Source organism: Dysidea avara, chromosome 3 (genome assembly GCF_963678975.1).
Source record: "Dysidea avara chromosome 3, odDysAvar1.4, whole genome shotgun sequence".
Lineage (NCBI taxonomy): Eukaryota > Metazoa > Porifera > Demospongiae > Dictyoceratida > Dysideidae > Dysidea > Dysidea avara.
The window spans coordinates 5,889,217-5,904,287 of NC_089274.1; the positions used below are offsets into that span (position 1 = coordinate 5,889,217).

Consider the following 15,071-nt stretch of genomic DNA (forward strand, 5'->3'; position numbering starts at 1 on the left):
TTTACTGCTGGAAGAAAAGAGGAAAGAGCAATATAGTGCATCCTGCCTTGATTTGTCTGCAGAGGAGAAGAAGATCCAAAAGTACAGCGGGGATAATTTTAGCCAAAAAATGGATGATGATCCCTTTAACTTCTGGAAGGATGTAGTTCACTACCCAATTATTGGTCCAATAGCTTGTGATATCCTCTGTGTACCTGCCTCCACGGCTCCAGTAAAAAGGGATTTTCTACAAGTGGGGAGTCAACTTTAGGCAAGCATAACAGGCTTACTGACTTTAATCTAGAGAGGAAAGTTCTGCAGAGAAAGAATAAAATATATGACTTAATAGTTACTATGCATAAGCGTTCATTATAACATTTAGTGTAAGTATAAAATTTAAGCTACATAATTATATGCTATTTAATCACATTCATGTAATACCCAGCACCTATTTAACTGAAACTAAAACCTGACATCTAAGACTAAAACTAAAATTATTGAAGATGGTAACTAAAACTAAAACTTTAACTAATACTATAATAGTCTAGTATCTAAAACTAAAACTATATACAACTAAAATATATTGAAGATGGTAACTAAAACTAAAAATTTAATTAACCCCCTCACCACCAAATTTGTAGAGGCTCCAATCTACTGTTTCTAAACTGCTGTAACTTACACACTATACTATATACTCCTATAAAACTATATATCAAATTACTCGCTATAGAACAAGGAATTCAATTATGAAATTGTTGTTTACACAAGAGCAACCACAAATCCATTATATAACTTTAAAGTACGAAAATTGATCTAATAAAAACTAAACATGTAATTTCACTACTTACTGGCTAGCACTGTTTATAATAATACAATAAACATCACTAACCTGTTGACAGTTGAAGCGATTATCTCTAAGTCTGGTTTTCCAGAATTTGAACAAGTGTGCATGCGCATACAAGCACGAGGTCACTGTTTCAAGGCATACAAAAGTAGCAATACGCCACTCCAACCTATATAATCCCTCTCCTTACTGTTTCTCTTTACTAGTAGTGCCATTATCACGTTGAAGAATCATCTACAATGCTTGTTATCGATGTTCCGAAAGTATGCGATTGCATCGACTAACTGTGCAATAGTGCACGAGAGCACGGTTATCCCTATTTCCGTTCACTTAAGGGCGTGCCCATTACAGGATAAGCGCAGGGGCTACTAAAATGCTCGACTGAAGTTACAGAACATTTAGAATGTGATGCCATGGGCGTTTATAATTGAAACTACCATAATTACGGAGGTTGTGATGGTGAGAGGGTTAACTAAGTTTTTTTTCTATTTCATCTATAACTAAAACTAAAACTAAAAGTCAAATGCATTACTAAAACAACACTAGTGTACTGAAGTACCGTATTTTTATAAATATAAGCTGCGAGAAATTTTCACGAGTTAAATTTTCGTGTTAAAAAATTTTCAGCGGTGTCCTCAAGCAGCAAAAAATTTTTAACAATGAATTATGTAGCTTTATTAATTCGTTAAAATTATACTGTCCTTTTTGTATATAGGAGAAGCAGAATAACAAGCAGTGAAACTTAAGTGTGGCATCTCCATTCCATGGGGGCTGCACCCTGATAGTAGGGCTGGGCGGTATTGAAATTTTACTATCACGATATATCATGGGGAAAATATCACGATATTACTAATTATCACAATATTTTTTTCATATTTTGACAGATGCTCTACTATGAAACTACACCTATCTACACAAGTGATATAACCTGCAGCAACATGATGGATGTGCAAAAATACATGTACATGGCATTAACCATTTATTGAACTATACATGGAGATATAGACATTAGCTAGACCTACAATTAAGCATGGAGAGGATGTGTCTTACACACCCAAGTGCATGAAATAAATTCAGTTCTACAGATTCCCATGCATGACTAAATGACTGCTAACTATAACAACAAAAGCTCATTCACCCATGCACATTTTATTAGCTATAATGCCACAATGTGCAGAAATATTCTTTCCTCAATAAAAATGCATAATAATAAAGTCCTTTAAGTAGCTACTTTCATATTCACATGAATGCTCTATAAAGTTGCTTGACTGCTCTATTCGAGTATATAAGTGACTGCTCTATTAGAGTATCTCGATTTTTCCTGGAGCTAAACAGCAGCACTATGTTTACAGTAGTTAGCTAATACGAATATTATTTAAGAACACCACGATAATCACGATATCACGATAATATCGTTTCCAAGAATTTTTGATGATACTGGTATCGTTACATCAGAATATCGCAGTTTTACGATATAACTGAGATACCGCCCACCCCTACCTGATAGTTGTCTGCCGGTCACAAACTCAAGCCGAGTGGACTGGAGTGGAATTGCTGTAGCTAGAAGCTCATTCCATGCAATTTACAGATTCGTATATATATATATATATATATATATATCATTTAATGGGTCCTGTAGTAGCTGTCTATCATATGGCATGGCAACATTGCCAATGCTATCGCTGGTGGCGGCGAAATCCCCAGGCGAGGGCCTATCGGCGAGGACCCAGCGGCAGCTCTCCCCTGGGATGCAGGAGACCATTCTTGTTTTAGTAAAATACTGCAGCAAAGACATACTCTTGAAACGCCAATGGCCAAGCTTCGATCCAGGTGGCCACGCAGAAAGCAGTTAACCGAATTTATTCAACTTCCCTAATATTACGTTGGTAAAAATTTTTCACGTAATTAATTTTCGTCGGATGCTAGCTTCGACGAAATATTTTTAACGGTGTATAAATATAGAAATACGGTATGTGATGGCTGTTTGGTAGATTTGATAATTGGGTCCTATAGGCACTTGGCTACTCAAAATAGTACTTATTATATAACATGTGTATCCCTTTTGTCCTGGCATCACACACAATACTTTACCGCTTGCTTGCATGCAACATTAGGCAATTCATTGCATGAATAACATTGAATGAAAAATATACCGTAGAGTGAGGGAGAAGATTTTCATGGATTGGTACCATCCAAAATTTTGACATAGGGAAATTTTTACTTCAGGGTCTTTCATGCTTTTATGGGAAAATAGCATTAATATAGTGATGATTGAATTGTTTGTGGGTGAATAACAAGAATCAAGTTATAATACTCAAACAATGCCATTTTGATGCAGCTACAAATGTCGGGGAGAAATTTTTGTGGATAGCTGCCAATCTGTGAAAACCACAAAAAAATCCCCTCAAAAATATCGTGCTATACTATAATTTGCGTGGGAGTATCAAAGCAATGCCGCATATCATATTGTTCATACAGTACTAATCAACTGCATAACTGCACTGTATGAGTCATACAGTACAGTTATGCAGCTAATTGGGCAAGTACAGTACAGTTATGCACTTAATTGGGAAAATACAGCACACTTGGGCAAACACAGTATAGTTATGCGGAGAATTTGTTTAAGGAATGTTACAAAAACAACACACTGTAAATTCTAAAAAGCAGCCAAACTAATCCTACGAGTTCATTCTACAGCTAGGAATAGATTAGTTAAATACTTACAGATTGTCTGATCATGAAGCCTTTTAAACATGACTCCACTAAGACAGCACGATTGATCATGTGCAAAACATTGCAAATCGCTAAAACTAGCCAAACTAATCCTATTAGTTTGTTCTACGACTATTAGTTTAACACTTACTGATATCCTGATCACTGAAAATCGCAGCAGTTTGAGTACTAGAGAAAATCACTCCAAGCCAGACGACCAGGAAGTACAATATAACAGTTAAAGCACTGCCTATGCTTGTGTGTATGAAAACTACAGCACCTGGGGGTGTGTCGAGGCAAACACGGCACTCGGCTTCACCTCATACTGTATTAGCCTCATGCTGTGTTAGCCTCTCAACACACCTCTTCATGCTGCATTTTCCATATACACGCGCAGCAATGCTTTAATTATAATATGTGACCCAGTCTGAGAAAACCGGTCTTATCGCCCATGTCAGCATATTCGATTTTTCACCCAGGACACACAGCTACATGAATAAACTATCTAATTCCACATTTAAAATCAGCTAGACTTGAGTGGTCTGGTTTTGCTGGCTACTTTTCCCAAGCCCAGTGGCGATCCGCATGTGTGGTGTGGGGCCTTACTGGAGCTCTGGTCAGCCTGGGAACGACTGTATGCAGCTGTACAGCTCTGTGGTGTTGAATAAGTATCTCTGCTGTGAATTTCCTTTCATTTTAGCCAGTTTTGAGACCTCAGTGGCTCAAAACTTGGCCTAATTCATCCCTTGGCCTAATTCATCCCTTGGCCTTCCTTTTTAATTTTTGAACACAATCTTGCCTGCCTTCCAGGGTCCCCGCCTCCCACCCTATTTGCAGCTCGCCTGATACAATCAACCTTGGTTTAAAAACTATCTAAAATGGTGGGAAACTTAGTTGTTGGTTACTTGCACAGTGGATGCTCTGGAAGGTAAGGAATTCGTGTAAAACATGTGAAAATTTGATACACATAGCTTCAACCATTGGCTAGCTACAACACACTAAATACTTAAAACCGGCATTTCTCGATACTTTTAAATAGGCGATAAGCCCAGTTTTGTCAGACTGGGTCACATATACAGTATTAAGCTACCCCAACTACAATAAACAAAACATGTCTGACAAACAGACAAATATAAAAACACAATACCTTTTTCACAGCATACTGTTTCCTTTGATGATATATAGTGAACACAAATCCATTTCCTCCTTTTCCGATCTTTGAATTAACAGCTTTACCACTTGGTAGTGGGTATTTCACATTTCCGCTAAAGTTCCCATCACACTACACACACGTACATAATGAGACGTTTTGTCAAACAATGTATTACTCACAGTGTAAATTATGTACCCAGGACTCCTACAGTTTTTATGATAGTGTACTGGTTTACCATAAACAGTATCTGTTTCAGGTGGCAAATGGAGATCTTCCTCACTTATAAAATCATCACTACATAACAAATATGCATTATGATGACACCATGCATTATGATGACACCATGCATGAAAGCATGATGCAATAAGATTTCCTTTAATAACAAAATTATAAACCACAACTGCCGAAGCATGCAGTTACTTAATTAAGTGCATACAATACATCATTAAACATAGAAACCTTTCTAATGGACCACTGCACTTCAAAATTAGCTTTGCTCTAGCCATTCCTGAAGTAGTTGGTATCCTTTCTTTCACCATGAATTTACTATGATGTGGTAAGATACTGTAGCAAACAATTTAGTTAAATAGACTCTGACATATAATTTCCAACCAACATTATACAAACAACCAAACATTACTCAGGAATATTTTGGGGAAGTACATGACATCACGAAAATAGCTTGATGTTTCCATAATATACATTTTGCCATAAGTTAAGTGATATGCTGAAAGTGTACCTGTGCCTAACAGATGTACATATAGTTGTACTAATATATGTACATAGAAACATGGTAGTATGCAAGCTACTGTATACAGTTGCTATAAAACTAGACTTTTGTAATTTCATGGTTGTGTATAAACAACACAGTAAACCACACAATAAACCGTATATCAAAATATTGATATTTTGGTATATCAATATATGCATAGTATACAATCAAGGTTTTCTGCATCAATTGGTGTTATTAGCGTTTTCATAACTATAATACGTATTATAGCTATATAATATGCCAATACTAAAGCATCCAAATTGCAAAAGTGCATGGACACCACACTCACTGCAATTCATGCACTAATACTTAAGAGTTCTGTTCATTATTAAATCTTGCTAATACCATACCCAACATTTAAGCATATGAAACTTCAACACCACACAATGGCTTCACTTTCATGCAGAAACGGATACACCATGCATGAATGCGGTTACATGCGCATGGCTATATACAAAACTTTGCTCTCCACAAGACTTTAAGGCTGGCCTCACTGCACCACCAGTAAACGACTGTCTTGAAAGGTTGCTGTAAGTATACATTGGCAGGGATGTAAACATGTACGTATATACTTGCTCTACACTTCAAGTGTTCCCTATGTAATAGTACTACATAAAGAAACACTGATGTTATATTTTAAGATCATCATCATTAATTTGAAGTACAGTTATGTCCTGCACGTTAAACAGCCTCACATGTTGCAAATGTAATTCTGCAACCTATATAGATTCCATTTTCTAACCCCATGCATGACAAAATAAGTAGTGGCACTTATAACTCTAACCTTGACTTCAAAACATGTTTATCTGCCAATACCAAAAACTTGATTCTTTGTCGCAGAATAACAAATATTTTGGTATCACAACTTTTGATAATGTCTCCATTTAAGAAGACTACATAAGTTGGCATGACATATCCAGTTTGAAAATCCTTTGCAACGTTCTCTGATATTCTCTTATGTGAATAAAGAAGTGGCAAGAAGTCAAAAGTAGGGTATATTCCCAAAATGTTTCCAAATGGAGATTCTCTTGGGTCAATCAAAACCTATAAAGAGGGGAAAATGGCAGAGAAATATATATAGACGGGTTGCCTATTTAGGGCGTGTCCCTTGTGTAACGCGAACAAACGCGACTTTCCGTTTTACGCATGATTACAATGTTGGTCAAGAAGTCAACAAAAAACCCATTTTTTAAAATAGTTAGACAAACGTTTTTGGTTCTTCAAAGGTACAAGGTAAGTTAAAATCATCCAGTCTATCATTCTAAGTAGTAGCAAAGTCTTACAAAGAATGTTTTCAGCGAGTTTTATCGCTTTCCAAAAACCCGAGATTGAGAGAAAATCATCTTCTCGTTCAGCCTTCACCTTACACGCTGGATATGTTATAGCTCGAACCTTTCTCTATAACATACTTTCTGTTCTGAAGGCTGGCTAACTCCTGCTTGCTAAAGTTAACCGAAACGTTCATTTTCTCCAATAGCCGTAATACATTTTTGACTTAGCGAACTCGGAAAGTATGTGGAAAATTTACGGTAAAACGACCACGCCTTAAAAAGGCAACCCGTCTATATGCATGCACAAAACCAAATCTTGCATTATAGAAAATAATGTCACAATTGACATTTACATTTATAATTATAAGGAGCCAGCTAGGAGTCTAGTCTCAGGGTTCATCTTACAGGTTTTTGCAATAGAATTCGATGAGTTTGCAATTGAATTCGTCCCGTTTGCAATTGAGTTCGTCGCTTTTGCAATTGAATTCGTCCCGTTTGCAATTGAATTCGTCAGCTTTGCAACTGAATTCGTCCCGTTTGCAATTGAATTCGTCGGTTTTGCTATAGAATTCGTCCGTAACAAGAATGGCAGCTGGAGCAAACACGAAAACATGATGTAGCAGCTGCTACAAAAACTTGTTCAAGTACAACAGTAGTAAACAACTCTTTATAAGGCAATAATTCTTCCTCTACAGCCTATCCAGCAACATTCCAAACTCTACTGCTCCATTCGTCTGATTCGCGATGGGTGTGGTCACTCGCGAACAAGCTAATTAACTTGTCAGACAGCTATCAACTTCGCGTACTACCAGCTCCATTTACCTTCTAGTGTCTCAAGTGTAACTCTCCATGACATAAATAATTCATCTCTTAATGAACGGTTGGTTTCTTGGAGCCGTTTTGTTTATGACGAATTGTAATGCAAACGCGACGAATTCTATTGTAAAACCGACTAATTCAACTGCAAAACCGACGAATTCAATTGCAAACGGGACGAATTCAATCGCAAAGGCGACGAGTTCAATTGCAAAAACCTGTAATCTGAGTTACCTATGTAGATCCAAAGGCTGCAGCACAAGTTGCATGCTAGCTGTCAGACCTTCAGTGTTGGGCACTGTAAACAGTGGCGGATACAGGGGGGTTGCAATGGTTTCAGCTGAAACCCCTCTGAAATAACGTGCGCCCCAAATAAATTGACGAGTCGTCGTGTCAGTGATAAAATCGCCACGTGTGTTATAGAAGGATTGTCTACTGGCGAAAAACTTCATAGTTTAGCCTTTGAAATCACAATTATAATGTTGTACAGCAGGTTGTGACCTTTTTTTTTTTTTTGGTCTTCGACTTGCGGCTAGGCTAAAGTTGAGTGGAATCTGAAACCTCCTCTAAAAATTTCTAGATCCGCCACTGGTAAAGGAATAAGAAATGCAGTCGAGATTTATGCATAAAATAAATAACAAATAAATAATGTTTGAGAAAACTACAAGGCCTAAGGCTTCCCACTAGAATCCATAGATCCCAAAACCCATGTATTTTATGGTGAATTTCATATTATTTGAGTACACATATACATCTATTGTTTTGTACCAGTAGATGTGTCACCGTGTTTTCTCCCCATGCATAATGCTACAAAACGCATGTGGCATACATCATGCAGTTTATGCATGCATCATGCAGTTTATGCATGCAGCATGCAGTTTATGCATGCATGGAGGTAAACAACTTTAGCTATGAATAAATTATACTCCCTCTCCATTCAACTGTTTTTAAGTGCAAGCATGCTGCGTACCTGCGGCAGCTGCATAATTGATACAATCGGCTGGTAGATCACCTTCGGAATAGGATGCATCGGTGGGACTATCAGCATAGGCTCAGGTCTACGTCGTGCCCTTGAGTGCAATGGCATATGCTCTGCAGCTTTAGGCCTGACTCCCTGATTACACAGTCTGTCACTATCGTTTCGTTCAGCATCGCCGGTCAGTCTATCACCTATATCTGTGGTTCTATCATCCTTCAGCACGTTCACCTTTGCATCTAAGGCGGCTTCATATTTCACAATAGCCGTGTTGTCCTCGCTATTGTCAGTTCTAGGGTGCGGCTCAGATCCATGATACCCATGAGTCGCTGGGTCTACATTGTGTCATAGATAGTACATGGTACGTAGAATATACGGATCATCGATAAAACACGATCATAACAGCTTTCTTATCACACACTACACTGTATGTTTGATCGCGTTTTATCCATGATCCGAATATACTATCTATGTTTGTGTTAACCTCTGGCTGGCTCTGTGTTACTCTCTGTAACATCTTCTGAGTTGTCGCTGCTCTCCTGAACCGAGCAATCAGTTTGATGATTATCTTCTTGGTTGTCCATTACTCGTCACTGACTTTCGCAATACTCGCGCCTAATGCAGTATAGCTGCACACCTGCAGCATAGGTGTATAGCTAATTATCTATGCCTGTAGCAGTTCGTGTACAGTTGGCAGGCTACGGGGTACAAATGCTCCTGGTGTAGTAACAAGGCGTTATCCCACTCCCGGTGTCTACACGATTTTGCATTATGGCATAGGCAACATCCAATAAGTCACATGACTGAAGTAAAACACTGAATATGCATACACGTCATATGCTTAGGCTATATTTAGAACATATTGTTGTAGTTCACGTGAGATTGAGTAGTGTTGTATCCGGCTAGTCTGGTGGCGCCCACCCTTTCGAGTTGTTCTAGAGGAATTTAATTTGAACATAATGACGTAACGAAAAGTCTTAACGGAAGTGCCTCACCTAAACCAGTGGCAGAGATATTGAACTTTCTTCGCCTTTACACAGGCGATAGTGGATTGGTCTACTTTTATAGAATGCGTATGTCTTTCATTCTTTTGACGCAACATAACAAAAATGCATTGATTAAGCGTGGAGCGTTCTGATTGGTTCCACCAGTTTTTGATAATCCGGTACAACCCTACTACTGAGGATGTCCAAATCTTTGCAACACGACTGAAACGCAAAGCGGAAAAACGTGATCCAGTACGTCACTTCCTACCTTTTACCCATTCAACGGTTTAGACCCTTTAGACCGGACCAACGGTTCAAATCACTTGTTGAACTTGTAATATCTGGCTATATGACGCCTAGCTAGCTACACGCGACTTCTCTCAGCTTTACTTAGACAATAACTGATCAAACAATAGCATACATACAATAGATATGTGACCGGATTTCATATAACAAGGCTTCCACACACTAGTCTCGCGGTGCCCGACCCTAAAAAGAGGGTCTGGTGAAACTGTGTACAAAAAGTTTGGCGCTGCCGGAATGTTGGAAGCTCCAATCAGATCGCTCCATTTCAAATCAATCTCGTTATGTACAGACTTGCTCAACCACAAAGTTACGTAATACAGGAAACTGGTTGATCACGTGATCATAGCACATTGCTGTTGTGGTCAAACACGTTTTCTGCGTAACAATGACGAGTGAGTGACTTTATAAAGGAGATAAACTGGTGACTGTTATGAATATGGAAAGCACCTTGATGGAAGGTACGGTAACTCACTCCTGTGTTAAACTAAATTGTGACCGGATCTTGGAAAACCTACCTTTTGGGCACAAGCTAACTTTTTGGGAAAACTCAAATGAAAATTTCAACAATATTTTTAAAATTAATTTTTTTGCACATTTGGATAAAGCAACTATTAAACCTTCTTGCTGTGAAGTTTCATACCCATAGCTTCTTTTTCCTAGGAGATATAGATGATTATATCAGACCATGTAGTAATTTCACATGCGTGGGACAACAAGTAACTTACAAATTGGGTGATTTGTTCAGGTGCTGGAATAGCTAAAACTTAGTCTTAGACAATGATACATGCCATTTAATTGCAGAAAAATACCAAGAATACTTCATTAAACTATCAGAAATGTCTTTTAAAGTATTTTAGATGGTAAGAATGGAATTATTAGTAAACAAAAGGATTTGTCACCATTTGTCACCCTTAATCACCCACAGAACTCAATACATTACCATAAAAGTTAGTTTGTAATGTACAGGACAGAAAATCGGCCATATCTTAGGAATGCTTAAAGATATTAAGCTGAAATTTTAACACAAGGTAGATGAGCACCTAGTACCTAATTTAAGCTATAAAACAGAAAATTGGCCCATGTGCCAAAGAGGTAGGTTTTCCAAGATCAGGTCACAATTTACAGTGACTTGCGTATGCACACATTCAAAGGCGTAGGAACGATTTTCAGGGTTGGGGGGCCAAAGATAGCCATGACCAGTTAACCATAAACCCATTCAGACACACAGGGTCCCATTGATACGGCTCCTCTGTACCCAGTTCATACGTACGTTTATATAAAGGTGTTGTGGGGTGTGTTATCACTAGCTAACAACCCTACACATATAGTGCATAGCTATCTCTTCACTCCCTACACCCGCCGCTATGCTCCTCTACACCTACTGCATGTGCTTAATGCATGTATGTATCACATGAGAAATCATGGTCACATCAAGGTCTTTTCTTTATGCGAGCTTTACGTACTTCACACTACAAGGATTACAGCATTAATAGTTGTTATCGGCAAAGTGAAACATCGTTACCTTTAAGGAACTATAAGCTGGGATGTCTGTTCTAGCAGGTGTTCCCAAACTGAGTGTAGATCAGGTGAATACTACACTGCATTCATGGTTGGCCACTTTGATATTCCACATCCTTGTTTGTTTCTCTTCATAAATCAACTTCACCACAAAGTCTTAATAATGTCTGGTTTAATCGTTGGTAGTCAGCAACTCCCATACACTCGTGCACTACAGTGTGACTGCCCTCTTAGACTTAGATCTGTTACCACCCTCAATTTGAGTTCAATCTTTCCAACATCACGGACATGACACTCTTTCTACTGTTCAAACTTCTCACTGCACGGGATCCAGGAAATATTTCAACAACAGGTATCATGTGCAAGCAGAACAGAAATAAAATTACAGGTGCTTTTGTGTTTAATACAGTGCCTCGTACAGTACAATGAATGGGGTGGACCAGGGGCGGATACAGGGGGTCAAAGGGGCCTCTTGACCCCCCTCCAAAAATTTTTAATATACCAAGATCGAGATACTCTAATAGAGCAGTCACTCTAATAAAGCAGTCACAGTATTAGAGTAGTGTGTAGTGAGCTATTTAAGGATTTTTATGTACTTTATCAGCTATAAATGCGTGGTTGGTGAGGTGTGCAGCTATTGTCAACTGGCTGTGGCCTTTTTTTTATTATTTTTGGTCTCACCTTATCAATCCAGAGACAATGTAGTGCCTCAGTTCATTTTTGACCCCCCCTTTCTATAAGTCTGGATTCGCCTCTGCGGTGGACTGGTGATGCCACACCCCAGAGTGCTTTTGCGTGATGATTGTATGGCTTCTCGTATGGAGGTATGCATTTCTGTGTGTGTATATAACTTTGGCTGATTGGCTACTAGTACTTGGCCCAAAAAGTGGAGGACCAAAACATGCTTTTGAAAATAGTGTGGGGGCCTGGCCCCCCCTGGCCCCCGGTTCCGATGCCCTTGGACACATTCATAGTGATGAGTAGTCTGGCAACGCCCGCCCCATCGCATAGAGTAAGGGCGGGTGCCGCCAGACTAAGTGATGAGCAAGTGAATCACTATTTTGCCTCGAGCTTGTAACTTATACTGAACATAATGTATGGCATTGCTATCAGGTGGTTACTAATGCGCCTGACAATGTCATGCATATTTAAACTGTAAGCTCACTGGTTATGTACACATGGGGCAAGGTCAAGGACCAGGTTGAGATTTGAACTATGATGAGCACGACTGAATCTCTGCTTTGTGCTGTTGCAGTTTCACCGTAAATTCTTACCGGTGAAACAACATAACCAAATGGTTAGGACAGTGGCTTATATGCCCCATGATGCTGGCCGGTTCATGCTGTTGCAGTTTCTTGCACTACTTACCATGACTATAACTGGTTATTATGGAACTTTGAGACAGTTTCTATCCGTGTTAACCTCCTGCAAGTTACTAGTCTTGTCCAAGGTGGATTTGCCCGCACATACTCAAGTGCTTAGGACACTTTCCCCAGCAGATTCAAGCCTAATAGAGCTCTATATGACATGCTTAATATAATGCTACAGAAATGTTCATTTGATATCATTTCTCTTGTAATGCTGTGTATATACTCCCGGACACTAAACAAGACTATGGGACCGACCATAATTGACACAGTAAGATACATGAATTATAGTTTAGCTTTTTTCATTGTACCAGTGATAGACATGATGTCATGTACTCATCCAGTATTTTCTATAACACAAACTGAGTACGTATGCAACAAAATTTAATATTTTATCTTCAAATGTTTAGTAAAACACTTGTTCATATTCTTCCTATTGTGTTGTGCGTATTGTCCAATCTTATATCAATTGCTTTATTTTACAGATTATTAAAACAAGATGCCACAGAACTTGCCAGCTTGAGCAATCTTAGTGTAAGTGTATTTTGTTTGTGATCTTACAATAGACCATATGCAATCTTGGGGGCATGGCTTTGTAGTATTGATGCAAGAATATTATAGAGATGGGCAATTATCCAATTATCATGATTATTTAGTTGGCAATCGTCTAATTTTCATTAACTAGTGATAATTAAAATTGGCAATTATCACATAATAATCGATCATCTTAAATATTTTTGCCATTTAGTTGAATATTTTAGGGTTTTTGTTACAGTACAGTGGTTAAATGTACAATAATTGTGATAATGGCTCATGACAATAATCGTACGACAGAAATGTCAATACCCTCCCATCCCTAGAATACTAGTCAAACTTCTCAGATGTTCCTTTAAGGTATTTTATAGCTACACAGTACATACAGATTATTGTACACAAGTTAGTACTAATATAATTCCCTACCCCAGGAATTAATAAACCCAGACCAAAGACCTGCAGGAATCCAGAAATTTTATGTTTCCTAGTGTTTATGCATTCTATTGTATTAGATGCCTCTGCAAGTCACAGTGTCTCATCTTACATAGTCATAGCACTTCTGCACCATGCATCACATGACGTCTATCGTCACGTCTGGACTGGCTGCTCACTGGTTACAGCTGGCTTTCTGTATGACAAGTACACTAGTATTGCTTAACTGGAGAAATTTTGTGTAACAATTTTTCCAGGAATATTTTCAGTGAAAGGGTGACTGCTGGCAAGAGCTGCTGGTTACACAAGCAGTTTGACAAAATTATAATAGCCTTGTGTGCTTCATGTGGTGCATGAGAAGTTAAACTTCTAGTATTTATTAATATTAATGGTGCGTATGGTACCTGGAGGTGTGAAAATGAGCACCCATCAGAATGGCCTATGCTAAGCAGTCCAAACCCTCTTTCAGTGTAGGCATTAAATGTTAGGGATTGTGTGAGGCACCATGATATAGAATAAGTGATCTGGCCATGCAAGATGGGATGCTGTGACTTGTAGAGGTAACAGGCATGAATGTGAAGTACCGATTGAGTTCTTCATTTCCAGGTCCACTGCTTATACCACCTCATATTATTTACACATTACATATCACAATAATAATTATTATTGTTTAATTTATTGTTAGCATTTATATTCCAGGAAGTGAGAAGTCTGTGTGATAGATGATCAGTCCACTCGCTTCAGCACTGATAAGCCCCCTGCCTATATTATGATGAAGAGCCTTAGATGATCTGTAGATGTCCTTATACCAAGAAGCTTAAGACGGCAATCAATCTGCAGCAATTGGTGACTTAATTACGAACTAGCCAATTACGACATGAAACTGACAATTCCTTTGTAGCATATCTAAGTGTGTAATACATAATATGTTTATGTATAATGTACTGTAATGATACAATGCAAGGAGTGAAAAGACATAATGAAGTGTCCATTTATATGTTGGTATTATTCTTCACTTGTATTGTACAGAAGTGTTTGTGGAGCCATCTAGGGACTTGCAATTGTCATTTACAACACACACTTGAATGTTGCAATAATATTTACACAGTCAGAAGTTTTGTGCTCCAAGTATGAAGCTTACACATCTGGTTGATGTACATGTACTGATAGTACATTTGATATGCTTGTCTCACCACTACTTCATTTATTGTGTTGCAAGCCTTGATTATTGCAAGTGCATCATTTTGAAAGAACCATTGCATCACGGCAGTGAGTGTTATGAAGATGATGTTGACTATAGAGCTGAAACAAACATTCTGTATACCAGTGTGTGGCAATGACCACAATACAACAAGACATCGAGATTGGGAGAATGGGCTGGAGCGCTGTAGCCTTGTGACCTGAC

At 38.4% G+C, this 15,071-nt stretch overlaps 1 protein-coding gene and 1 long non-coding RNA gene across 3 annotated transcripts in view; one reads left to right on the forward strand and one right to left on the reverse strand.

Annotated features, from left to right (window-relative positions):
* The window catches only part of LOC136249064 (uncharacterized), a 46,564-nt gene extending 41,283 nt beyond the window's left edge, over positions 1-5,281 (reverse strand). The window contains exons 1-3 of one of the 2 annotated variants that reach the window (XM_066040968.1): positions 5,148-5,280; positions 4,868-4,982; positions 4,683-4,817 (exon numbers count right to left, since the gene is read on the reverse strand). In XM_066040968.1, the coding sequence (XP_065897040.1) occupies positions 4,683-4,817; positions 4,868-4,982; positions 5,148-5,227 (330 nt within the window). In that variant the 5' untranslated portion in view covers positions 5,228-5,280. Of the gene's footprint in view, positions 1-4,682; positions 4,818-4,867; positions 4,983-5,147 lie in introns of both variants that reach the window. The other variant, XM_066040969.1, reaches the window with a different exon arrangement.
* A 4,879-nt stretch (positions 5,282-10,160) lies between these two features.
* LOC136249069 (uncharacterized) lies at positions 10,161-14,663 on the forward strand. Its single transcript, XR_010698027.1, has 3 exons — positions 10,161-10,273; positions 13,186-13,234; positions 14,366-14,663. It is a non-coding gene; the product is annotated as an uncharacterized lncRNA (long non-coding RNA).
* The last annotated feature ends 408 nt before the right edge of the window (positions 14,664-15,071 follow it).